The sequence below is a fragment of the Alligator mississippiensis genome, chromosome 4 (assembly GCF_030867095.1).
Source record: "Alligator mississippiensis isolate rAllMis1 chromosome 4, rAllMis1, whole genome shotgun sequence".
NCBI lineage: Eukaryota > Metazoa > Chordata > Crocodylia > Alligatoridae > Alligator > Alligator mississippiensis.
In genome coordinates this window covers 168,456,508-168,482,341 of record NC_081827.1, presented here as the reverse complement: position 1 = coordinate 168,482,341, position 25,834 = coordinate 168,456,508, and the positions used below count along the sequence as shown (strand labels likewise).

Sequence of the window (25,834 nt, the reverse complement as noted above, 5' to 3'; positions counted from 1 at the left end):
GCATCCTTACTGAGCAGGCACTGATTTGCAAGAGGGGTGGGGAGAGACATCTGTGGCTGGGTGCATGCAGAGACCCGGCCCTTTGGGATGTGGGGGGGGGGGGGGGCTCCCTCCTTCCCTGGGCATGGGAACCCAAGCAGGGTGGCCATCACATAGGACGTTCTGGTTTTCTGCTACTCTGTCCTCTGTTGATACGAAACCCGACGCCTTTACATCCTCTATTTTGCTCTTCAAGGTTTCGTATCAACAGAGGACAGAGGATAACCGGACTGTCCTCTATGACGGCCACCCTAGGGACAAGGGCTGAGGGAGAGCAGGCCGCACGGGGCTGGAGCAAAGCAGGGGGCTCGGGGGCAAGGGAAGGGGCTGCAAGGCAGCTGTAGCAGAGGGGCTCCTGTAGGGGTCACCCCCTCTCTGCAGCTAGGAGAGCCGCAACCCAGGGCTTTAGGGACGGGACTGAACACCTCCCCCCGGCTGCAGGGGCTGAGGGAGGCGGCTGCCCATTCCCCAAACTGTGGGGGCAGCTCCAGGCCACCCACTCAGAAAAACTAGTGGAATGGGGAGCACTAGCCCCGCCCCTGCCTGAGGGAGAGCGGGAGGGCACAGACCGTAGCCCCGCCCCTCTAGGCTTCTGGAGGTGGGCGGCCACTTCCTGTCGCGGGGAGATGACGTCAGTGTGGGGCGCGTTCGGCTGGGGTGCTGCGAGCCGGCGGGATGCACCGGCGCGGGGTGGGCGCGGGCGCCATCGCCAAGAAGAAGCTGGCAGAGGTGGGAGCGGCGGCGCCTCCCTGCCCCCCGGAGCCGCTCAGGCCCAGCTGTGCCTTCCCCCCTGGTCTTCACCGCCTCAAGTCACAGTCCGCAGCGCTGTGCCCAGCCCAGCTCTGCCCCCTCCCAGCTGCCCCGCGAGCCCCCGAAGCGTCCTCGGTGGCCACCGGCAGGGCCGCCTGATTCCCGGCCCCTGGCAAGCGGGCAAAATGAGCCGCCTAGAGTAAAACAGGGGTGGGGTGGGGCAGGGGGAGCTCCTGCAGGTGAGCAGCCTGCTCCATGCCGGCAGCACCTCCCGGCAGTGAACCGTCTCAATTAAATAACCCTCCCTCCAGATCGTCTTTGTTCTCTTCCAGGCCAAATACAAGGAGCGCGGGACGGTTCTGGCAGAGGACCAGCTGGCGCAGGTGAGGCCCTGCTGTGTCTCGGTTGGAGGGGATGTTGCTTGGAGGAGGTGGGCTGTGCCAGGCGGGGGGGATCTCTGGTTGTGGCTTGGGTTGGTGATGGGGCGGTAAGTCTGGTCACCGTACTTGTCGGCTTCACCAGCTCCTAGAGTGGAAATCTATGAGTTGCTGACTGCAAATCCTCATCTTGCTGAGGACCTTTTTTGGCATCTTCTGTGCCTAAAACGGCTTCCTTCTGCCCTGCGCACCACCAAGTAACAGATTGCCTGACTTCCGGTTGTGTTTCTTTCCCGAGTAGTTTGCTGTGGTCACGTCCTTCATTTAAGACTGGGATGATCATAAGGAAATCCAGGACATTCATCTGGGATTCTTGCCCCCTTCCCCTCACACTCTCACAAGTCAGTGGGGTCAGGGTGGTGTGCTGGGCAGGCAGCAGTGCCTGTACCTGTTGTACCGATCCCTAATCAGTAATACTCCATGAAGGGTATTAATTGAGACAAATTAATCTGCACCCCTGCCTAAGTAAGGGATTGTGATGGTTGGGGGGAGGTATGTGTGTGTGTACATATGTCCAGGATGTCCATTCTCATTCTCAACAGCTGGCCAGAACTGGCCTCTGAAATTCATGACTGACTCAGTAAATTACGATGTGTGGTCACCTTATTTAAGACCCCTGTGGTGAATTGCCTAAATAAGGCATTGTGATGTTTGGGGGGAGGCGTGGATATGTGTACATATGTATAGAAAGTGATTGTCAGGTCTTACTGTTTACTTGTCTTTTACAGATGTCTAAACAACTGGACATGTTTAAGACTAACTTAGAAGAATTCGCTAGCAAACACAAGCAAGAGATTCGTAAAAATCCCCAATTTCGAGTCCAGTTCCAGGACATGTGTGCAACGATTGGGGTGGATCCATTGGCATGTAAGAATTAGGTTGTGCGGGGATTCAGTCCAGAACACCCTTTGGTTTAGGGACCAACCACTTTTCCAGGGACATCTGCACATTCATTAATGCACCCTAGTTACTGTGCGTTGTTTAGTATTTGATTAACCAAGTACTAATTCAATGTGCAGTAACTTGCACTAGTGTGCATTAGTACTGACATATGGCTTTTTAGTGATGCTTATTGTGCAGTAGCCTAATAACACTGCACAGTAGTGTATTATCATGGTTTTTTGACAGGCATGCTACTTCGCTGTGTTATTAGATTACTGCTCATGTAGACATGCCCAGTAAAAACCTCCTTGGAGCTGCTGGGGGTTGTGCCAAAGGAGGGGTGACAGAAGGGGTTCTTGGGTTCATAAATTGTCAGGCTGTTACATGAATTCAAGGAAGGAAATGCCATAGTCACCTTGCTTGCCCTTGGGGTGGCTCTGTCTTTCAGACAAAATTACAGTAAGTAAACCGAATTAAAGTTAATTGACAGATCTTAGATTCCTTAGAGCAGGGGTCAGTAACCATTGGATTTGGCCTGCAAGGCTGTGGCTTTGGTGGTAGGAAACTCTCCCCATGAGAGAGTCCCCAAACACTCCTGCCATGCCACACTTGAGCAGCACAGGTTCCAGTGGAGAATAGGTGACTTCTGCTTTTGCTGGATAGTAGCTGAGCAGAAGGGAGAAGTGGCAGTGGTAGCTAGGTTCAGGGCATTAGCCCTTCTGCCTCCAACCCAAGTTAGGTCATTTTGGCTTCCCTGAGGGAAAACATTGCCAACTCCTTCCTTAGGAGCTTCTTTTTGGCTACCAGCAGCCAGTGGAAAATAGAAAAACTCCTTTCCCCTTGGGTTCATCTTCCCTTTGCCTTGCATATAATGTCCAGCCAAGCGATAGGGCTTATGGATCTCTTACCCCTGTCTGGGCTGCTCCTTTACTTTTTCACAAGGCCCAGCCATGAAAACAATTTAGGGTGTGGTGTTTAGGACTCAGTAGCTATATTCATATAATTAATTCTCTGTGAAGGGTATTAATGGAGACAATTAATCTGATCCCTTTCTTTCACCCCCCCCCCCCAAAAAAATCTTCCTTCACAGCTGGGAAAGGCTTCTGGTCAGAGATGCTGGGAGTTGGAGACTTTTACTATGAGTTGGGCGTTCAGATTATTGAAGTCTGTCTAGCTCTAAAGCACAGAAATGGAGGTGAGGACCCTACACTGCACTGAGCAAATACTGGCTTCCACTAGGTGGATGGTTACAGGAGCTGGCTTCATCTTCTTGAAACGCTTGCTCTTGACTACCTTCCCCGTGTTCATGGCTCTGTGTGAGGTTTTCAGAAGTGCCGGGTACTGGCAATTTTAGAAGCTGTTATCTTCACTGCTCTAAATGCCTTTTTCTAGCAAGATAACATGGGTTGGCTACAATCTGTTGGAGACTACCGTTGATGTAAGTAGGTGAGTTCAGGTGTGGTAGAAGGTGTTGACCTTGTCTCCCTACAGTGGAGTAACAGCCCCCCCCTGTGCCATGTCTCTCTTGGGATTTTAGTGAAACCACCAGTATGCATCAGCTGTCTTACTATAAAAACTGAGCCAGTCAATCAGTTCTTCCCTATTTTGGCAGTGAACACAATGCCTGCTGGTGCCACAAGGAAGCCAGTCATACTCTGGTGAATCTGTACCAATACTGTATTTCATAGTAAGGGATCTGTAATTGACTTTTTAGACAGAGGACTCTCTTGTTATTGGGTACATAAGGGTACTCAGATATTTTGGGGGTACTGTATCTAACAACCTGACAGAACCCTTGCTTTTAAAAACTTTCCTATTGCTCAGGATATCATTAATAAGGAGGGTTTGATCTAGAAATACTTCTGGAGTGAGGGTCTTATTATATGAGTATTATTGGAAATTGATATCTTGGGTGTGGCATCTGTTGATTTGTAATGCAGTAGCACTTCTAGTGGGTTCTGGACCAGGACACCAGCGTGCCAGGCCCTGTCAAAAGACAGTCCCTACTCCAAAATGCTTATAGATAGTACCATCTAACTATTGATGAGAAATATATGCGCTGTAATAAAAGTGAGTCTGATATCTCAGTGAGAGAAGATATTGGTGAACTCTCCAAGCACTTGCATTCTAGGAATTCAGATCTACCCAGAACTGAGAATTTGAATGCAGTGAAAAGCACATGGAGCTATAGATTAAAATGATGTTGTAAAATACAAGGGATGTGCAGTCTAATGGCAAACACAGAAAGGAAATTCAAGTAATAGGACTGCGTATGGGAGGAACCTTCCTTTGCTGTGTAGTAACATTGCCTCCCCTCTTCTGTCTAGGTCTCATAACACTGGAAGAGCTTCATCAGCAAGTGCTGAAGGGAAGGGGGAAGTTTGCTCAGGATGTCAGCCAGTGAGTATAGATCACCCAAGAGCTTCTCTTAGTAGGAACCTAAAAGTTCTGCTCTTAATGGAAACCCTAAACTGACTTATACTTGTGAAGTGGAGCCACAAAAAGCAGCTCCATTGCAAGCAATGCCTAGTTTGTAACTCATGTCTCCTGCAGTTAAAAGTTTAATTTCTGTCCTCTGCCCCCTTCATGCAAGCTTTGTCAATGCCTGGGCTTCAGGCATAAGGGCTCAATGTTTTAGGTTCGATTAACTCAGGACAAAATGCCTAGCTGCAGAGACCAATCTGTTTGTCACTTTAGGTCTTCCACCACTGGACTCTTGCTTTTGCCAGGGCATCTGGGGCTGTAAGGAACCCAACAGCATTCCTGCCCGTTTCCCCTTCTCTCAGGAGTGTGATATCAAAATAGATTTGCACGACCACTCAAACTGTTGAAGAGAATCAGTATTTGTAGATAACATAAGTGCACTCAATCACTCAAGCAGGGTGGATATGAACAGGCAACCCAGCTGATATTTCTTTTTTAAAAAAAAAATCACTTTAGGGAACTATTTTTAGCTCTTTTACATTGTACGTGTTCACTGGTAGCTGTTTAAAGGGACAGTCAAGATAATTTCCTAGGAACATGTGTTCATGGATGACTTCTGCATTTCAAAGTTTATGCTGCTGCTTGCAGCTGTTTCTAGTAAACAAGGAGAATACATATTTACTCAAATATAGGACAGGGTTTTCCCCCTCCAGTCAGCATGGAGGAAAAAAGCCCCTCGCCTAATATTCATACACAAGAAAACTTCATTAAAACCATTATCTATTAAACTGCTGCCACAGGCAGCATGTGCACAGTAGTGGAAACCAACTATGAAGTCTAGTCTTCAAGTCTATGGCTCTAATTCATGGTTCTGCCACTGGGCAAGTATTCTCCCTCCCAGACCAATGGGATACTCCTCAAATCCAGGCAGGCATCCTATGTGCAAGCCCCAGCTCCAGAGGCTTTGGGTTTCAGATGCCCCCAGTCTCACTCGATCTTAGCTGAAAAGGCCAAGAAACAATAGTTATTTCTGTAGCTCTTAAAACAAAACAGGTAGTTGCTTCCCCAAGAGGGAATGAGTACCAAACCTAGAGGTACTACAGCACCAGGCCAGCACTCTTGAGGCCAGAGCAAGGCCTGACACACTCCCCTAGTGCTAAACATGCTGATGGGCACTTAACACTTATGTAATTTAGAAAAACCTCTCGGGCCAAATCAATTCTAAGTTGTATTGACTGAGCAGAGCTCAATCATTCAAGCCTGTGTGGCACTACCACCAAGTACCCTGGGGCTTCAGGTACTCTCAAATCCATGGCAGGCATCCTGCTACAATGGTAAGTTAGTGCAGTCCATTTGAGTAGTATGTGTGCAGTGGTACCAAATGAGTGCAATCCCTCCTCATCACTGACTTTTTTTTCAAGTCATATTGAGCCACTACACTGTATACATTTTTACTTCCTTTTCACTCCCACAGCTGAGCTGTACCTTTCTTACCCATTTCCAGTGATTCTTGTTTCTTCACTAGCCTTAAATGTCTGGCAAACATCACCAAAGGGGGCCCCAAACAGTTCACCCAGAATCCCTATGTTGTCCCCTCTCAGTCTGATAAGTGTGACCCTACCCTCCATGAGGTGAAGTTGGACCAGGTTGCCTTGCACCTTATCGGCATGTAATTTTTTGGAGGATTCCAGGATTTATGACAAGAACAGCCAGTTCTAGTCATGAGTGTGGGGCTAATTCACACACATATCCTTTGTGGGGAGAGTATCTGGAACACACACATACTGAACGGTGCTGGGCTCTGGGATCACCAGGGCTTGAAATGCTGTTGACTCTGCTGGGGCCCAGCTCAGTGACCTGTATGGTTAAATCATGAGCCCTTTGGCTTTGGACTAATATCATGTATAGTTGGTGATGGTCACACAGGTGTATAGACACAAGGGACTGTGGGTACACTGCAGATACTGTGACAGGAATATGTACAATGTAATGGCAATGATGTGCTTTGGACTGTCAGGTGAACCATAGCAGCCACAGGACAGTTCAGTTGAAGTACTGCAATATATATGGGAATAAATATTTTTGCAAAAAAAAAAGCATAGTTTGTACCGTATATATTCCAAAGTGTTGCTTAAAAGTTTGTTTATGGAGTATCTGTGATAACATTTGCAGCAGTTTCAAAAAAGGCAACATGCATCAATTCTAAAGGAACTAAATCTGTGGGTATACTATGTGCAAATTGCTACAGCTGTTTATTTCAAAGTTGATGTTTTTAGATTTGTTCCTCACTTTCATGTGCTCAAGGACAGCAGGATCTGATGACAGAGAAGAAGGGAAGGGGCTGCAAGGGAAAATTTGTGGGGTGGGAGGGAAGGCAGAGGGGAAGGAGTTGCCCCTCCCCAGATTTATTTTCTCTGTTGTTACAGTGGGAGGGAGACAACTTCAAAACTTCAAGGCAAATCTCATGATGGGTGGGGAGGGGTCATCTTATATTTGAGTAAATATGGTATATTGGCATCGAGCTCAGCTGAAGAGCAAAAGGCTTTCTTTCAAATCTTATTTTCTCTTCCCTGTTCTCAGGGATGATCTCATTCGTGCAATCAAGAAGCTGAAAGTTCTGGGCAGTGGCTTTGGGATTATTCCTGTTGGAGGAACATACCTAATCCAGTCTGTGCCAGCTGAATTGAACATGGATCATACAGTGGTTCTGCAGCTGGCAGAGGTATTGGGGGCAAGGGATTCTTTAGTAGAAGCCTCCTATAAGGCCATATGGTTCCCTTGACAGGAAACAGATGTATAAAGAATCTAAATTATAACCTGAACAGAAATCAAGGGCTTCAACGTGTGTGGAAAATAAAGAGTATTTGGATATATAGCCAGTGTCTCCAACTATGGACTCTGAAGCCCTGATCGTTAGCAGATAGTGAGGAGCTTGTTCCGTCTCTAAACAGCTGCCTTGACATGAACAGGCTCTGACTCCCCCTTTCTCTCCTTTATTTCAGAGAAAGGGGTATGTAACGGTCAGTGAGATCAGATCCAGTTTGAAATGGGAGGTGGAACGAGCCAAACAGGTGCTGGTAAGTGCGTAGACCTTTATTTGTGCACTGTTCGGTCAAGTGACAATGTAGGGTGACTGCGATCTCCTCCAAATTGAGGTTGTGACTATAATTACAGGGTGCTACTACAACACAAGCAGATGTAGTTGAGCCAGCAGGAGCACCAGTAGCAGGGTAGCTGCGCAGGCTGAAAAAACCCAGGCCCTGGATGTATATTGAAGTGCCATGATAGCTTAACTCCTGTCATTACAAATGGGGTAGATTAAAGCTATCTTGGATATCTTTATATGAGCTTTGGACTAGAGGTAGCCAAGTAGAGAAGTACAAGTGGCATGCATCAAATCAGAGAGGGGACAGGCAGCACAAGTGACATACAGAAAGGAGCAGAAAACCTATCATTTGATCAGGCAGAGAGTACAAGGCAGAAAACAGTAGCAGATTGGTCAGGGAATAGAAAGCAGGGGAAAGAGGGCAGAATGGCATTTGGGGAGGGTGCAAAGCTAATTCATGGCACCCCTGCCTAAAAGGTTGAACACCTTCCCCGCCCCGAGCAATCAGCCATGGGGGGCCCCAGGGTGCCCCCCCTCCCCCCGACCCAGGAGGCACCAGTTGCTGGGGCGGGGGCCTAGTGTGCTCCCCAGCAGACCTGGAAATGAACTGGAAGTGCTTCTGGTCCACTTTTGGGGCTGCTGCCAAGCACACTGAGGAGCCCTCTGTGCTCCTGTGGAATGCCCCACCATCGTAACATTCACAAGCTGCCTGCTACCTAGAGGTATGTAGAAAAAACATTTAAAGCTGTCTGTCTGAATCTCTCCGAATAGATTCAGATGGTTTCAATTCAATTCGGATAGACTAGAGGGTCTCCCGATTCGCGTTTGGAGATTCAGCCACCAAATTGGGCTGAATCTCCTCAAATCAGGGACCAAAGCTTTGCACAGCTGTAGTAACCAGGTATGCATTAGTGTTGGGTGTATAATGGGCCACCTTTGGTGCAAGCCTTGAATTTACATCTACACATCCATAAGATGCCTTATGCACCCCTTACCTTTCCTTAGAGCTGTGGTTTTCAAACTTCCTAAAGTCACAGAACCCTTTCATATCACTTCTGCCCAGGGCCAGATGAACCTTTTAGTGGGCCCTAGGCCAGTCAAGACCCCTCTCCTCACCCCTGTGCTGCTGCTTGTAGGGCTCACAGCTGCAGCTAGGGAAGTAGCTGCAGCGGCGAGGCCAGCAGAAGGAAGGGAAAGAAAAAGGAAGGGAAGTGGACGGGGCCATTCATGCCATTGCCACAGAGGGAAGGACTGGGCCCCCCTGCAGGTCCCTAGTTTGCCTATGTATAAATCTGGCTCGGCTTCTGCTGTAGAAGCCCCCTATCCTAAAGACTGACATTGAGCCAAGCAACCAATTCAGGCTGGTGGAACCATGTTTCACCAGCCTGAATTGGATGAAGGTACTGTAGAAGCTGTTTAAGGTATCTGTTAGGCAGGCATACAGGCACTTAAATCATGCAAATAGCACTAGCTACTTGCTAAATCCTATTGATCTTAATATTAAGGGTGCTAATAAGTATGGCTGCTAATTTTTTCAGGAGTAGTCTGCTTCAAGCTTTTCACACCTCATTAATGCTCACTTATACTGCTACCCAGAACCTCTGCTCAGCTGTTCACACCTCATTACAGCTCCTTAAATGACTACTCTGGGAGTCTTGCTTCTAGTAGCAGCCTTGAAATTAACAGGAATAGCCAGTTTCATGGTTGCTAATAACAGGGCTCTGACAGTGGTTGAGATGGATTAGAAGGATTAACTGCCTACCCCATGGACTATTTTTGACTGCCAAATGAGGCCACTAAAGTGCATCTTAGATTAAGTGTATTGGTAGATTCAGTCACTTGACCCTTCCCAAGATAAATGTGGAGCCCGATCTCTACCACAAGTGACATTTGCATGTTTTGTCAAGTTTCAGTGGCAGCTCCTGGGAACAATTTACATACAATCTGTTCTGACAGGAACACTTGCTGAAAGAAGGCATGGCCTGGCTTGACACACAAGCCCCAGAAGAATCTCAGTACTGGTTACCAGCTCTCTTTACAGAGCTCTACTCTCAAGAAATCACACCAGAGGAAGCCAAGGAGGCAATACATTGACTGCTGAGCAGAAAACAGTGAGCTCTCTGAACTTGTGCTGCTTACTTTCCCTACAGCATTATCTGTGTATTATCTGAAGTGGAGGGACAGTTGACTTGCAAAAATAAACACTTTAAAAAACTATTCAGATTTATGCCAGTTATTAGGTCAGATTTGTACCTGCTTTAACTCTTAAATTGCCATTGAAAATGTATCAGTCATACCAGCAAGGACACTGCCTTTCATAGGAAAATGAATCTGACTTCTTGGGCTGCTCTTCTAAAGTGGAAGATCAAGAGATGCAAAAGTATAGCTCTAGTTTTAGTATGGGAACAAAGTTCAGTTTTCTGGGGACACAAGCAAGCGATGCCCCTGCTTTGCTGAAGTATTTACACAGCAGCTTTTTAAACTACCTTACTTCATAACTGAGTTGCTAGTCCCATGGAAGTACAACAGCTTAGATTCTGCCAAAACAAACTTTATTGCACAAAAAAATCTTATGTACAATTGTATATAAACAAGGTATCTTATAGTGACTCTTGTGCATATATTTTCAACTCGTTAGGTCAAAAAGTCTGTTACTAAAACATCTCTGCCTAGAGCAGTCATTGAGGATTGTCATGTTGAAATGGAAACATTCAGAAATGGTAGGACAGACAACATTAGAGCTATAAAACTAATACTTCTCATTTACAGCCACATGCTAATTGTGTGAATAGTGTCCACAATAAGGCATTTTCTTGTTTCATCATTTTTGTGTAGATGGTAATGCCACATGCACCACATAAGAGACTTCTGACCCAGATCTGCCTTGTGAAGGCATCAGAGTCCCAGCTCTACCTCAGTGTAAAGTCAGGATGACACTGAATGGAGAAAACATGAGATTTACAATGGGATTAAAGAGGTATTAAACGTAGCAATGTAGCACGCAGCTCACTACTCCCCCAGCTCACTACTTCCGGGAAGGCTCATTTGCCTCCATAAAATCTTGCAGTCAGGTATACACAGCTTTACTTCCATTGGGTGTGCATGTCAAGTGATTCCTAAGTTAACTTTTCCCTTAAGGGAAAACTGTTTTAGTTCTACTCCATATCAATGACACACCCCAGGGAGTTTCTTTTCTAAAGGAAAAAGTTCCTAAGCATTAGGTGGCACCTTAATTCAGGAATGTTTCCATCTTTCAGCTTCTCAGACCAGTGGTATGCAGGCTTCTGAAGCATGTAATAGTGATAGCTACATAAACCATCTTTATTGAAAATACTCACCAACACAGCGGACACTGAGAAACTGCAGTTTGATCTACAGAAAGGCAATTTCTTTTGAACACAGTTGACTGAACTGGATAGTATGACGATGCCACAGAGGGGATTTCCACAAAGGGTTTTTTTTGGACATGATAGTGTGCAACTACATGCTTAACTTTCAATAAATGCTCTCATTAACTCCTTGCCCTATCCCTCAAGATTAAGCCCATCATCAATACAGTATCTTCCCATCTCATTTGCCCATCAGGCTTCTCTGATTGAACAGGGTGTTTCATCTCCATGCAAGTTACTTTGAATATATCCTTTATGCAATGGCACTCAGAGCTAGTACACACCTCTCCCAAGAGGTTTGAATTGCTCAAAATCTGCTCTTAAAACAAAACCATCAAAGCATTAAAACATAAGCCATACTTACTCATTGCTACTGGCTAAGTTTGGCAAGGGGAATATTCTGTTACTAACAAGGCTTATTTCTCCAAAGAACTCCATCTTGGCTTCCTGCCTGGATATGGCTTCCTAGCATTTTAAAGTTTTGCTGGATCAAAACGTTAGCAGAAAGAAATACATTGACTATGGGGACTGAAAAGCAAAACAACAATTGAAAAGAATGTTTCTGTTTCTGAAGAGCTGGAATATAACATTCCCTGCAGATTTTAACCTCAAAAAGATTAACTAGACTTCTAAGTGTTTTTAAGAACCAATGATTTTTTTCTCCCCCAAATTTCAGGGTAAATACACCTGTACTTGATTGGTTAAATGTACTATTCTCCCCCTTCTCCCTGAAGTCTAGCCAAAGAAAACCACCTAGGGAGGTGGATAAATGCTTTCTGAAAGAAGCCCAGATTCTACCACTGTTCTTTGTCTTTGGTCTGTCTAGAACAGTGACATCGGCAGGTATGCGGGCTTGAGTGAAGCATGAGTTACACCCACCACTCCTCAATTGGGAAGTCACACCTGGGCAAGCAGCGAGGGCTTCATAGTAATAGACTCCAAAGTGCTCCTACAGCTCTGGTCCTTAAGAGTTCAGCGTAGCACCAGGGAAGGGCATGCTGTATATTTAAGCACAGAAAAGCTGTAAAAAGGAGTCGCATTCTAGATCTCTTTCTTTTAATTGAGTAAAGAAAACAAAAAATAACCCAGTGTAGGAGTTTCCAAAAATAACCTGATGCCACATGCTCCAGCTTTCTAGCATAGTAAGTACCTTTAAGAGTAGCCTGTCTCAAGCTTGGCTTTGTCTAGCATGAAGTCTTCTCTTTCAACTATATCCATCAGAGTGTTCAAAAGGAGACTGACGAGCTCCCTCAGTTCTGTCCACTCTGGGATTGGTTTGGTTCAAGTCCGTTGGGTGTATCCTAGAGTTTGAAGACTGAACATCTCCAGGTCTGGGTTTCTCAATTATCTACAGAGCTCTAAGCCTTGGAGCACCCATGAGCATCTGTCTCTGTCTCAGAGGAGCTGCTGTCAGAGTCTATTTCTGCATTCTCCTGCTGGTGTTTCTCTTGCACTTTCAGCCGAATTCCTTGCAAACGGATTAAGAGGGATTGGTAGTCAAAGTGGCCTCGTTTCTCACCAAAAGGATCCTGAATTCAAAGACATGGTAGAGCCATTTAAAACACACATCAACATGTTAGTGCTTTACAGGTGTTATAAAATCCATCTCCTCTGTGGGAGAGAGAACTTTATGGTAGAAAGCTGGTCAAAGCTAAAGATGAAATCCTCGATTGTTACCAGGAATGCTATGGACTCTTCAACATCAACATGGCCTTAATGGCACCTTGTCTCTTTCAAAAGGTCTCTAGTGAAAGCCCTCATGTAAATAAAACTTGCCTGGATCTTAGCCTGAGGAAGGAAGAGCTGATTGAACACGGGCTGCATATGAATCAGGGGTTCCAAGGACTAGTTTCAGACCCATTGCCAGGGTTGACACACTATGAGCTACTATTTCAGTAGGAGAGACCAAGGACCAAACATACAATGCCTCTTTAGTCGATTATATCGAAGGGAAGGAATTATTATCCTCATTTTACAGATGGTGTAGTTAAGACACAGGTGTAATCCAATTAGTCTGTAGCCACACAGCTGCTCAGTGGCAGAGAGGCAATGGAGGTTTAACTCTTGGTTTTTTCTCCTCCTGAAGATAATAATAATAAATTATAACCATACAGAATTCCTTCTCCTTGCAGAGAGAGCAATTGTAAATGTAAAAGTGACTGTTGCCACCCCATAATACTCCCTTCCGGTTATATGGTTTTACAATACAGCCTCTAGACACTCTGCCAAAGATTCCTGTAGGCGTGCGAGTCAGGCACAATCTTACCTCATAGAGCTTATCAGTCCAAACAAAAGCTCTTTTGCTTTAGTCATACATTGTGGGTGCATTAATTGCACTGACTGTAGAGCCAAATACTGACAGAATAAAGGGCACGTGTAGATACTAGTTTGTAAAATTCACTTCCTTTCTTTCACAGTGGTAGCAGCTCTTAATGAGTCAAGACAGGAGGCAGCTGAGTAGAAGGATGAATCATCTGTTCAGATGTAAACATCTTGGCAAGTGGCAACAGTGAAAAGCATAATTTTTCTTAGGGGGTGACTTACTGCTAGAATAAGCTCAGCAACCTAGAAAGTGTTGTACGGGGTCTGTAAAGTCAATGGATATGGAAGGCAGAAAGACTGGGTTGTGGCAAAGCATATTTGATTTTACATGTGTATTGTTATCACTGCTTTATTCTTGTAATTTTAATCTTTACAAATAAGGATAATTGTATAAAGATAATTTTAAGAAGTAAATCAGTTTTGATGACTAATCAGGAACTCCCTCCCCACCTCAGATCCAGAAGGATTGCATTGCACATTACCATCAGCAAAGAAACATGCTGATAGGTATTCTGTGGAATTAGGAGTGTCCCAGGACTTGTATGATTTCCTATTAAATAACCAGCACAGCTAAAGCCAGCAGAAAGATACCAGCTAACTAAATTATAGATAGGAACAGCTGTATCAGAACAAGTGCTGAACAAGCAGCTGGCATCAGTTTTCTATTCAAGAATGAGTCAAGAAACACACCAGAAGAGAAAATCCTATTGCATTTCAGCTTGTGCATCTTCTCTGACTTCTAGTTCTTGGAAGAAACACTCTCTCTGATGAGGCTAACCAGCATTTATTTAAATCAAGAAGATACATGTTAAAGAGAAGGACAGTGCAGTAATACCCACTGGAATGTCTCATGGGTGCTATGTAATCAGAGTACACGTCTGGAGAGAATAAGAGATCCTACCCTTCCCACCCCATCCCCTTCATTAAGCATGCCATTAGTGAAGTTAAATGAATTCCCTCAGCCAGTGTAACGAGGAGGACAATATATGGCCCCATCTAAATTAGCCAACTCCACCATACACATTTATCAGCATTTTTATGTCTTAACGTGTTAATAGATAACTGAATGGTGCCTTTCTTGCTAAGTCAATGTAGAATCTTTGGAATGGGTCTTACCTGCATTGTTTGTCCTTGGAGGTAAAGCCTTTCTTTGCACACTCCTTCGTAGAAGTCATAGTACTCCATGAAGGACTTCTCCATTACTCCCCTGGAACACAACAGAAGAGCACATGGTTAAGTCCAGCCAGATTGAGCATTACAGAAATGGTCTCATTACCCTGTGGCCACGTATGCCTCCATTCAGTAATCATTAAGCAAACTTAGGGTTTATGAAATCCACAACAGCCCACATGCCTTCTAAATGTGCATGGATGATCCATCCAAGTCCAGGTCTGCCCTGGCAGCCAGAGTAACTATTTCACTGCTCAGAGCAACCTTAGGTGTCAGAAAGTTTGAATTCACTTGTGTCCATATTCTGATCAAGGGACACAGCTTTGGTAACAAGACTATCAAGAGAGAAAGAGGTCACTGAACTCACCAGATGACCAATGAGATAAACCACTTCAGAGGAAACATAAGTTACTATATGAATATTAGAGCTAACAGCCATCTTTAGAGCAAGATACAGTTAGTCACCTACCCTTGGGAGATGAGGAAGTGACACTGGGAACAAGAACAGGGGAGATTAAGTGACCAGTGCCAGGTAATGTAGCAAGGCATTGGTAGGGCTAGGACTGGACCCTCAGGAATGACAAGAGGTCTGAGTACAAGGAACACTATCATACTGACTTTCCAAGGTATTCAGCCCCTCACAAGCATCCCAGCAAGTGCACAAGATGCTTTAAGTGAAGAAAGACTAAGACTTTCAGGCTGAGGTGGAGCCCCCATCCCCATTACCTACCGTAAAGGTTCAGGACAAAGGCACTTTCCTTCCAGCATGTCGCACACAGCTACTCGAATGGTCTCATGCCGAATGCATTCATTATAATTTTTGCTATCTCCAGGGTGCCTCTCCTGCAAATATAAAAATCACTCCTCTGAACCCATGCTACATGAATGGCCTTCTCCTTTCTCTCCTAAACCATGTGAATTTTACCAAGCAGCAAATGCTCCTTAGCTCTGCCTGCTTGAGGTACAGTCAGCTCATTTATGCTGGGGCTGGAAAGCTGCAAAGAGATTTCCTTTGTGCCCACAATGCTGGATTCAGGAAGTCAAAAGACAGGACAAGTCTACAGCAGTCAGCACAGTGATCTGGCTCCTCATTTTCCCCTTTCAGGGCCCTGACAACAAGGACAACCTGGGCATTTGATTCAGGGAAGACAGTAGAGGTGGACCAATACAGCCATCCAATATTGGATCGGCACCACTATAAAGAAAATTGTATCAGAAATTGGCTTGCTATGGCCAATAATTTGGCTGATAAATGGCCTGTGCATGCATGCAGCTGCAGTGTAGCATGTAGATGATGAGGAGCACAGCCCAGCAGCTTAGAGAGCTGTGTCTAGCTGGTAAGACTGGTGTGGTAGAAGGGGAGGGAAGGGGGGGGGGCAAGATCAAGGCCCCCACGGTGAGGGAGGAGTGGGGCTGGGGCAGGGGCTGCCCAGCCAGGGTGGGGCAGGCACAGGACGGAACCACAGCTCGTCTAGGGGGAGGGAGGGAGGGTGGGGACGGCTTGCGCCACTCATTTGGAAGCCACTCATCTGGTGGCTCCTATCACTCATCTGGGACAGCATGGTGGGACATGTGCTCCCGGATCTGCGTGGGGTGGGGTGGGTTCTTTCCAGCATGTGGGGGCTGTGCTCAGGGTGGGTGGCGGTGGTGCTTGAAGGGGGCTATGGGACAGGGGCTACAGCCACCCTAAAATTCACTGTAGCCCCCTCCATCTCCCCCTCCCAGTGCCACTGCTGCCCATCCCGAGTGCAGCCCCACGCACTGAAAAGAGCTCACTCCACCCTGTGCAAATCCAGGAGCATATGACCCCCCCCCCATGCCCTCCCGGATGAGCGGCAGGAGCCACTGGAAAAGTGGCACACAGCTGTGGGAGCCACCTGCCCCCCCCCCCATGAACCGCAGCTCAATCTCACGCCTGCCTTGGCACAGCCCCACTCCTCCCTCACCACAGGGACCTTGATCTGCACCCCCCCCCCACACACACACCCTTTCCACCACAACAGACTTACCAGCTGCACGCAGCTGTTCAAGCTGCCAGGCTGGTACCGATCCGATTTCCGGTATCGGATGATATGCCTCCTTAAAAATCAGCTATTGGTATCGGCCCCAAAAATCTTTATCGGTGCACTGCTAGATGACAGTAGTATATTGTAAGGAAGCCATTAACTTTCAGAAGTCACACAGCAGTGATCTGCAGAGACAGAAAACTTCTCTGCATTTTGCTCATTTGCATACTTAGGATGCAAGCTTCCTCAGATTTAAGAAACTGGCTCAATGGCATGAGTGTGAATACTTTAAACCATGCTCTACACAGTTAAGCAAGGAGACTATTAGGGCTGACAAGCTGCTGCTCCTCAGGATCTCAGAGGAGACTGAGCACTTGCTTGTCTGCCCCATTTGTGCAAAGGTAGACAATGTTGTACAGTAAAGCCTGGATGTTTGCAGTGGATTGCCACATTAAGGATGAGCTGCTCAACCAATTACTGTGGTCTGTACTTCACAGGGTATCACTTCTGTGATCTGCTGGGTGGGATTGTCACTGAGTTCCAGCTGATGGAAGAAGCAGCACCCTTCAAAGTAAAATCCAGAGCAAACAGCTGGAGCACCTAAGTTGGTCAGCATGGCTGTTTGCTACAGCACCAAATACCCCTGGATAGTTCACAACCCCCCCGCTCATCTTTGTAAGGGGCTAAGGAACCTAAACTTGCAAACTATCTCAAGTTCTACTATACAGAGCTGTTGACAGATTCACCCATGATTGCAACAGGTCAGTAGCAGATCATGGAACAAAAAACAGGGCATTTCTCAATCTGCAACTCAACAGATACCTCTCCCTTTCCACATCAAATACCCTATTTATTTGCATACTACATGTACCCTTTTCCTAACCATCAGCCTTCCAAAACTGAAGAGAAGCTGCTTTTTGCCAAAGTAGAAGCATCAAGGAATAGAAACATTAGGACACTGTCCTTCAAAATAGCTGCCAGTTTCTCTCTCAGTGCCAGCAAGCAGAAGGGGCACAGTGCAGTGTTAACTCTTTCACAGTCACTCAGATTGGAACTAATTTTTGGACTGCTTCCAATTTTAGAGCAGCTGTGAAAGGATTAACACTGGACTGCACCTCTCCTGCTTGCCAGCAGGGAGAGAAGCTGGCAGCCATCTTAAAGCATAGTGTCTTCATGAAAGAGCCAGTTCTAGGCTATGATTGTGGAAGAAAAAGAAATACCTACATTCTGCCCTCCAAAAATAAGGCATGCGTCTTATTTGGGGCTGTGGGGTATGTGAGAAAATACAGTATTCTTCAGCCACAAGCAAGATTTGTGAGTAAATACAAGCATAGTTGAGACACTGCCATTTCCTGCCCAAAAGCTTGTTGGAGCTCCCTCCCACCTATACAGTTTATCCAATAAAAGATATTGCCCTGTCTCTGATAATTTGTTCTTGTGTTATTTTGCACTCAAAGCCATTACCTGTTCAAAGCCAGGTTCATTGTGATAGGGGTTCTCAGTCATCAAAGACTGTATGGAGATGAGCACTGAAGAGATGCTCTGTGCTGGGCTCCAAGCGGGTCCAGTCCAAGTGCTGAGACATCAAAACACAGAAGCATTATTTAAATACCACAGCAAAAACATCATAGAGCATCCACCCCCTGCCTCCTAGTCCTTTTCATAGTCACCATACTGGATCATACAAAGGCCAAGTTTGGAAATTGGAAAACCATCAGGTGTAGACACCTGCTAAGGGAAAAATATGCCAATGAACAAAACCTACCAAGAGCCCTGGTTGGCCTATAACAAGCTATATGTTCATGGGTTGGAACTAGTGTGTTTCTTCTTGCCCAGCTCTGAACCTATATCTGAAATTCTGGTAAGTGTTGTTTTGCTGCCAGTAGGTCAAGTCCCTTAGAGACAAAAGAGAGCTCAGGAAAAGCAAGACACATCAGAGTCAAGGGCCCAGGTTCTTTAAGAGACTAAAATAATAACAGCGCATCTTACCTGGCTTTGGCACTGGCTCAAAGACTCCTCCAAAATAAAAGGAACTCCCCTCTCCATGGGAGAGGCCAAAATAATTATCTTTAGGCTTAAACCTGACTTTCAAGTTTAAGTGAATTGTTGGCTTTGATGGTGATACTTTTATGGCTTGTTCTACAGTAGGCTTAGAACTGAAAGTTTCAACTGACACTGCGGGCACATCTACACATCGTCCTATGGCAATGCTGTTAGTGCGCCATGCTATAGTACTTCCTTTTGAACATGCATACTGAATGGTATGCACAGGGCATGGTTAGTCTTAGCCACGACTTCGCTGTAGCGGCATGCTAAAACAGGGGAGCACACTGCTATGGCAAAGTAGCTGCTGGTCATGTGTAGACTTATGTGATCACTATGTTGCCATAGCACGTCACTACAGTGACGTAGGGTGACATGTTGACACGCACTGTATGTCCCTACTTCATATATAGTCTACCCCTAAGGTAGGACACGATTAGAAAAAAGTTAGCAGTCTCCCAGCAGCCATGAATGGTTTGCTACAGACCTTTCCCCCAGCTGAAGCAACAGTGTTTCAAAAAGAGAGTGCATCTGGCACCTGGCACTGCTCCCCAAACACTTTCCCTTTACAACTCCCTGCTTTCAGTTTGGTACCCTCTAATGTGATTTCCCACATGTTCAGACCATCTTCTCGCCATGCTCACCAGCAAGATGAGAACCCATCTCCACCCTCCATGTCAAGAGTCTTCCTTGTCTTAACCACTATCTTACCCTTGGCATACTTGGAGACAGTGAGACCCCTATAACTTGCATTAATTTCACTGTAAGTTGCTGGTGCCTGGCACCACTCAGAATCAGGCCTTTTTACTAATAGTCCTTCTGAACAGGGAAGAAATTGGTCCTAATCCTGCAGGCACGGGTATTCTTTAAGCACACCAGTCCCATTGGTTCCATGGGGACTGTCATGCTCTTAAAACTAAATAGGTGCTGCTTAAGTGTTTTCAGAGTGGGAGCCTGGCTGTAGGACACAGTACTACAGCTGTGAGTTCTACATCATTATCCCTGAGTGCAGGTGGAAGCAGTTAAACGGCTTTCAAGGAAGTGCTTAGTGGCTTTTAATTTCCATTTAAAAACCAACATGCACACAGAGGAAATTAAAACCACAAAAAACATACATCTGAGCAACATTGAGGGACATAATTCAAGCCATAAAAGCAGAAGAATTGCAGAGTTCAGACTGAGACCTTCAGTGTGTCAGGGGCAGATGGGACAAGAGCAGTGACAGCCAGTCTCAAAGAAAGGAGCTCTGAGTTTCCGCCTTCACTCTCCATAGCCTGATTTTTGTGGTTTTGAAGAAAGTCAGACCATCTCATTAGCAAAAAACCTACGATTTTTTTTTGGCAGCTTTTGTGTCCCACAGGTGACTGCAAGCAAGGGGCTGGCTGCATGAACACATGCAGTAACAGAATTGGGGCCTAGAACATGCAAAGAACGATGCATGTTACAAAAAAACAGCCTGGAGCAACCTCTCAGTTTCACCTTGATATACTGGAAGTCTCCTCTTACCCCAGAATACTCAGGCAGACTTTCCCATTGCGGTAGAAGTTGGGGTTAAACCTCACTGTGTTATTCCCTGTTGTCATCAATTTGACCCTTGGTGGGTGGATGGGATAATCTGGAGGACAGCGAAACAGGAACAAGAAGAAACCCCCTTCATAAGGCGTGTCAAATGGGCCTGTGATCAATGCATGAATCTGGAAAACAAAAGCCCATCTTGCGCACCACTTCAAAATTGTGCAGCACCGTCAACTTCTTGAACAAGACCCGACAAAGATGAGAAATCTCAGCAAGGGCAGAGCTAACAAGGCCTCTCCTGCCAGTGCCATGCTCACAGGCTGCTACCCCCACCCCTCATGCAAAACTCCTGGAGTCTAAACTACTGCTGCACATCTTTCCCCCAATAGCCACACGTGTGTAGTGCATGCCTGTACAGCAACACCTGCATGCACCTTTGGGCACACCTGCATAAGCAAGCACAAATGAAGCAACATTTGTCACAGGAGCTCTGATTTTAAAGAGTTAAAGAAAAAGATATTCGCAACCTTTCACTGATTCCACTGCACCCCCTTCCCAGCATCTGTACTTCTAACCAAAAGAGGATTTTTCTTGGTTGGCCAATACTCTGCTGATTTGTACTCAATTAAACTGAACAGGAGTGATCAGCTCCTGATCTCTGTCTAGACCCCAGTCTATTATCTCCCCACAAAAGTGGCACCTGAATATCCCTGATGTGCACAGTCTATTGGGCTATTAGCTGTACAAGACTCCTTCCTTTGCTTTAACATATATGACCACCCGGATCACTGGGATTTTTAGTCACATACCACCCTGAGACGTTTCAGGGCACTGTCTGTGATGACGTGGTCTTAGGTGAATTTATGGCTGCCAACTTCTTGGGTCAAAGAGCTAATTAAAAGGGTTGAACTATTATTTCAGGCTTGAATTTTCTCCAAAGGAACATTCCCTTGTAGCACCTCTTTAAAGCTCAGAGGCCCTGAATTCAGGCAAAAGTTTGAACTGGTGGAATCAGGAGTGGCAGGTTGGTTGGGAAGGTAGGAAAAATGGGTGGCAGCAGAGGAAAGGGGAGGGAACATCTTCATCAACAGGCCCCAACCTCCAAAAGCTGGTGCAAACCAAAGATTGAGCATGGCCAGAGAAAGCTGGGGATGCACTGGATCTAGAGGCTGCTCAGGAGTCCTTGCAACTACTTGGGGCAGTCCTCCTTGGCAAAAACCCTATGGTCTGGCATTCACAAATGACTGCCTGCCCTCCCTCACGGAGAATACCTTAACTGGGGAACAGGGAACCATGCAAAATACATCTTCCTGCCTCAGCCTGGGTAAATCATGCCCACATCAGTTGTCAATTTAAAGTTCTTTCAGAAAGAGTGCAGGTGCCCTGACTACGCTAAAGAGGAGGGAATGGGGTGGGGGGGAAGAGGCATCAGTCCCCAATAGGGTCATGCAACATTCCCTGACCATTAGAAAAGAGGTCTTCACCCTCCAGCTTTCAGCAGAGTCATCTGCTGCTCCAACAGATATTGAACTTCCATGCACATACATTCTAGTGATAATTTTCAAGTGCTGGCAGGATAAAGCCAGCTGGAGTGGTGCTTTACCATCCCTCTGGCCACCGAGCCTGTGCTGGATTTAGCTGCAGAAGCTGCTTAGAGTCCTGTGGCTTTATCCCTTCACAAAGTCAGATTCCTTGCTAGCCTCCCTCTTATTTCCAAAAAAAAGCCTTCCCATTTTCCCCTGCAGAATTTCATCTATTCTTTTACAAAGGTACTCTAGTGAGGACGCACTGCAGTCCACAGCCCCAGCTCCTGCCCAATGGCTCATCCTGCTAATACTTAACCATCAAAAAAACAGAAGCGCAGAGAAGGTGGATTAGCTCTGGATATTCACTTACCTTAGTCATGTCATGGGGATCAGGCACAACGAACATTCCAGGGGGAGGCTCCTTATAAATGGACATGATATCCCTGAACACAAAGAAACAAGAATTAGCCAATACCTCCCCCTCAGCATCCCTCACTCCTAAGAAAATAACATTCATTATAGAAAAAGACTTATGTATCTATGTGCATGTATGAGAGAGAGAAAACACATGCCACCACAACATAATACGTCAGAAATTTTAAAAAGGAAACACTGAAAATGGACTGTGGAGAAAGGGGGCAGGGGGTTGTGCTGTTTTACTGTTTTCTGGCTGAACTCTTCCTGCCTACGTGAAAGAATAACTGTGCAAGATACAGCGTGCTCACAGGCTCTCCCTATATTAAAAAATAGAGCTGTAATCAGATATGACTCAGTGCAGCTTAGGAACATAGAGATGGAGTGCAAGCACTGTCACAGCCAAAGAGCTCCTCCCAGTGTCAGTGAGAGTCAAATCAAACTACTGGTGGAGTTTTTGTTTTGTTTCTAAAACAGCCTTCCTTTTTGTAAAAAGAATTGAGTTTAGCTGGAGTTTCATTAGTAAGAATGAGTGGGTGAGACAATTAGGAAGCGAGGAAAGAACCTTGTTTTCCTGCAAAGCCAGCGCTTTCAGTCACTTGGATCAGAAACCACCCAGAGACTTTGTATCACTTTCTGAAAAAGGTAAACAGAGGTCTCCGAGGTGGTAGAACATGGATGTTCGCATAATCTGGCAAGCGGCAATATTTGTGATAAGAGCAAAGGAGTAACCTATTGAAATAATGCCAGGATTTCTAACAATGTAAGAACATATTGCTCGTTATTCTGGAGGTTATCAGCATGTCAGATCTATTGTTAACAATTTTTTTGTGTGTAGCCTCTAACACTGCACAGTTAGAGAGCAGCCCAAGTGTAATAGGCTCTAGGCAGGAAATGAAAGAACAAGGGTAGGGACAGGCTAAGATCTAATACCTTATAAAGTTCAGTCAGCCTCTCCACTGGGAACAAGAGAGAAAGCTCTCCCCACACCTTTCTGCCTCTGACATTTTAACCCAAAGCTCCCAAATTGTATTGATGCTGGATTTTGAATTGATAAACAGCTGTTGGGTAGATAAATGAGGAGCAGAAAAGCAGCAGTTTTTGGTCAAGCAGGGAGAGAGCTCCAAGTCAAAACACGCAACAGAATCTTGAGACCAGAACTGCTCCTTTGTGTCAGCATCACCATTAACCTCTGATCAGTCACCTTGCCTGGCTATCATGCACCTGTAAAACACGGGCACCCAGTTGTGAAATTCTGCATCCGTAAAAGGACATTGAAATCTTTCGGGAAGGGAGGAGGAAAGGCAGCATTACTCCAGGCAGCAAAAAAAAAAAAAAAAAAAAAAAAAAAAAAAAAAATCTGAATCATTGGTAGCAATGAGAGGGGTTAAACCAGGTGGAGAGGGCACAAGATTGTCTATTAATCCTTCTTTCAGATGAAGGAAGTGTGGTTGCTGCAGTAACCAGTGGGGGAGTTTTGCCAGAAATTGCTGACCCTGGTGTGCTTGGCCAAACTCCGGGAGGAGAACAGCATAGTTTATTACATTTCCGCAGACATTTCAAGTTGCTAAGGGATGCTTCGCTTCCTGTGGCGCGCAGCATTGCTGCCTGCAAAACAGCTGCCTTGCCCTAGAGGTAGGTATACCCTCAGCCACAGTTGTACAGCTTGCAAAGCGCTTAGCGAGCCTTCCGGATGCAAAGTGCTTTATAAATAGAAAGTAGCATTAGTATGCCGGCTCTAGAGCACCAGCAGGGAACCAAGGAGAGCCAACTGTCAATGAGGCCAGAGGGAATACAGAGCGCCGAGGCACGGCGAGCGTCTGAACACAGGCGAATCCGCCCGGGCCTGGAGAAGCTGCCGTCTTTGCCAGCAGGGTTGGCCGGGGTTAAGAATACTAAGGCGAGGAGCCAGGCTGTCCTGGGAAAGGTTAAGGGTTAATAGATGAAGAAACACACCCAGGACCCTGGGACACGACTCAAGTGGCAGCTTCAGGGCAGAGACCAGGACAACACAAGGATGACACATGCCGAACAGGGGGAGATGGGTATTAGCACCCTCCCCACACCAGACAAACGGCCTCCCCAGCACATGCAGCCCGAGACCCAGCCGCGACACTGGAGCAGGTGCCTTGGCCTCGAAGCGCCGCGAGGAAGAGCAGGCCGGGCAGGGTGGTGGGGAGGTTGCACCCAGGGGCCGGGCCCGGCTGCCGCAGGGGAGGACGCGAGGGGAGGGGAGGGGAGCCGGAGCCAGGCCACCCTTTCCCCCGCAGGGCGGTCGGGCTGCCCGGGACGGGGGCCGTGGCGTCACCCACCGCTTGATGCGGAGCAGACAGGCCGCGCTCGGCCGCTCGCCATCCCAGTCGCCGCTGACCGTGGGGTCCCAGAAGGCGGAGTGCGAAAGCAGCGCGGCGCCCGCGGCCGGCAGCCCCGCCATGGGGGCCGCGCCGCCGGCGGGGGGGGCGGCGGAGCCGGGCGGGGGCGCCCCGAACCCCGCCGCCGCCCACAGCTCGGCCTGAATAAACACACCGGGGCTGCCCCCGCCGCCGCCCGGCCCCGCCGGGCCCGGCACCGCCGCCTCCTCCACTTCCACCGCCGCCGCCGCCGGGCTCTCCGCCATTCCGCCGCCCGGCCTGGGAGAGCTCCGCTTCCGGGACTCCACACCACCGAGTCGACCGGCCAGAGCGGCCGCCGCCCTGCTCCTCCACCACAGAGTCCGGGCCAGAGTGTCCGCTGCGAGGACCCGCCCCTCACTCTCTTCCGCCGCCACGAGCTCTCGCGGAAACCATAGAGTCCCCTCCCACCTCCAGAGCGTCGCCATTCGGCTGACCCACCATAGAGTCCTCCCTCAGAGCGGCCGTTCGGCCAACTAGGGGTCCACCATAGAGTCCCCTCACACCAGAGCGTCTACCCAACCCAATGAGATGCTTCCCTCCACCCCGAAGCGAGCGTCTCTTCACACCAGTGTCGCCTCGCTCAGTACAATGACGGCCCATTTGATCTCCCAGCTAGTCCATCACCTGTTAGAAGCTCCCCGTGTTGGGTCCTTGAGGCACGACCTGGGGCCTGGTGGCAGGCTCCTTGCAGCGAGGCCACTGCCCAGGCATCATGGCCTGCAGCTGGAGGGTTGTCACATGGGGGTTGGGTGGAAGGGGGCTGCCCCAGCTGGGATGCCAGGCTCAGGGTGCACAGCAGCACAAAACCTCTTTACAGCAGGGTGCAGTGACTCCAGGCCATGCTTCTACTGCTGGCCTCAAGTGGCATGCCAGCACCCTTTCCCCTGCACTGTGGCAGACAGCCATTGCCTTTGAGAGAGGACATGCCTCTTTTAATCCCTTTATATTAGTCCACCAAAGATGAATGAATGAAGAAAAGCTTCTCAGAAATCTGAAGCATGGGCAACTTCAGTTTGCAGTACCAGACAATGGAGGCTCAGGACCTAAATCAACTGCCCATGAGGTCACACAGCACAACTCTAGCAAAGCTTGCACTACAGCAGATCTCTTGAATATATATTGACAACATTTCATGGAAGCAGGATATCAGCTGCCATGGTTCCCCTGCAGCAGGTTAGGTTGTTAGGTCTGTGTTGTATCAGGGTTGATGGTAGTCTTATGTAGAGTTCAGAACATGGATTGCAGAGGATGGTTTGGATAGGCATGATCCTGCCTGAGGCAGGGGGTTGAATTAAAGGGCCTCTGGAGGACCCTTTGAGCCCTGTTTTTCTGATTCTATGAAGTTTTGTGCCAGGCCCTGCTAGAATGTAGCCATTTCCTTCTGTGAGACCAACCTAGACATCAAGCCCAGACTATCT

The 25,834-nt window shown here is 47.1% G+C and overlaps 2 protein-coding genes across 5 annotated transcripts; one reads left to right on the top strand and one right to left on the bottom strand.

Annotated features, from left to right (window-relative positions):
- Positions 1-663: 663 nt before the first annotated feature.
- On the top strand, positions 664-9,855 carry SNF8 (SNF8 subunit of ESCRT-II). Of its 4 annotated transcripts, none has more exons than XM_019482600.2 (8): positions 664-768; positions 1,122-1,172; positions 1,955-2,093; positions 3,199-3,303; positions 4,436-4,508; positions 7,113-7,254; positions 7,535-7,609; positions 9,546-9,722. In XM_019482600.2, exons 1-8 carry the CDS (start codon positions 715-717, stop codon positions 9,627-9,629), a joined length of 723 nt encoding a protein of 240 aa, XP_019338145.1. In that variant the 5' UTR covers positions 664-714; the 3' UTR covers positions 9,630-9,722. The 4 variants fall into 4 exon arrangements, with proteins under 4 accessions (XP_019338145.1, XP_019338146.1, XP_006277969.1 ...); XM_006277907.4 differs by having other exon boundaries at positions 665-768; positions 9,595-9,855; XM_006277908.3 differs by lacking the exon at positions 664-768 and adding an exon at positions 1,015-1,028 and having other exon boundaries at positions 1,101-1,172; positions 9,595-9,855.
- Positions 9,856-10,173: 318 nt separating this feature from the next.
- On the bottom strand, positions 10,174-24,856 carry UBE2Z (ubiquitin conjugating enzyme E2 Z). The gene is made up of 7 exons (XM_059727037.1): positions 24,336-24,856; positions 21,980-22,052; positions 20,075-20,262; positions 17,990-18,101; positions 15,250-15,362; positions 14,466-14,556; positions 10,174-12,556 (listed from the first exon to the last, which is right to left on the bottom strand). Exons 1-7 carry the CDS (start codon positions 24,839-24,841, stop codon positions 12,386-12,388), a joined length of 1,254 nt encoding a protein of 417 aa, XP_059583020.1. The 5' UTR covers positions 24,842-24,856; the 3' UTR covers positions 10,174-12,385.
- Positions 24,857-25,834: the final 978 nt, after the last annotated feature.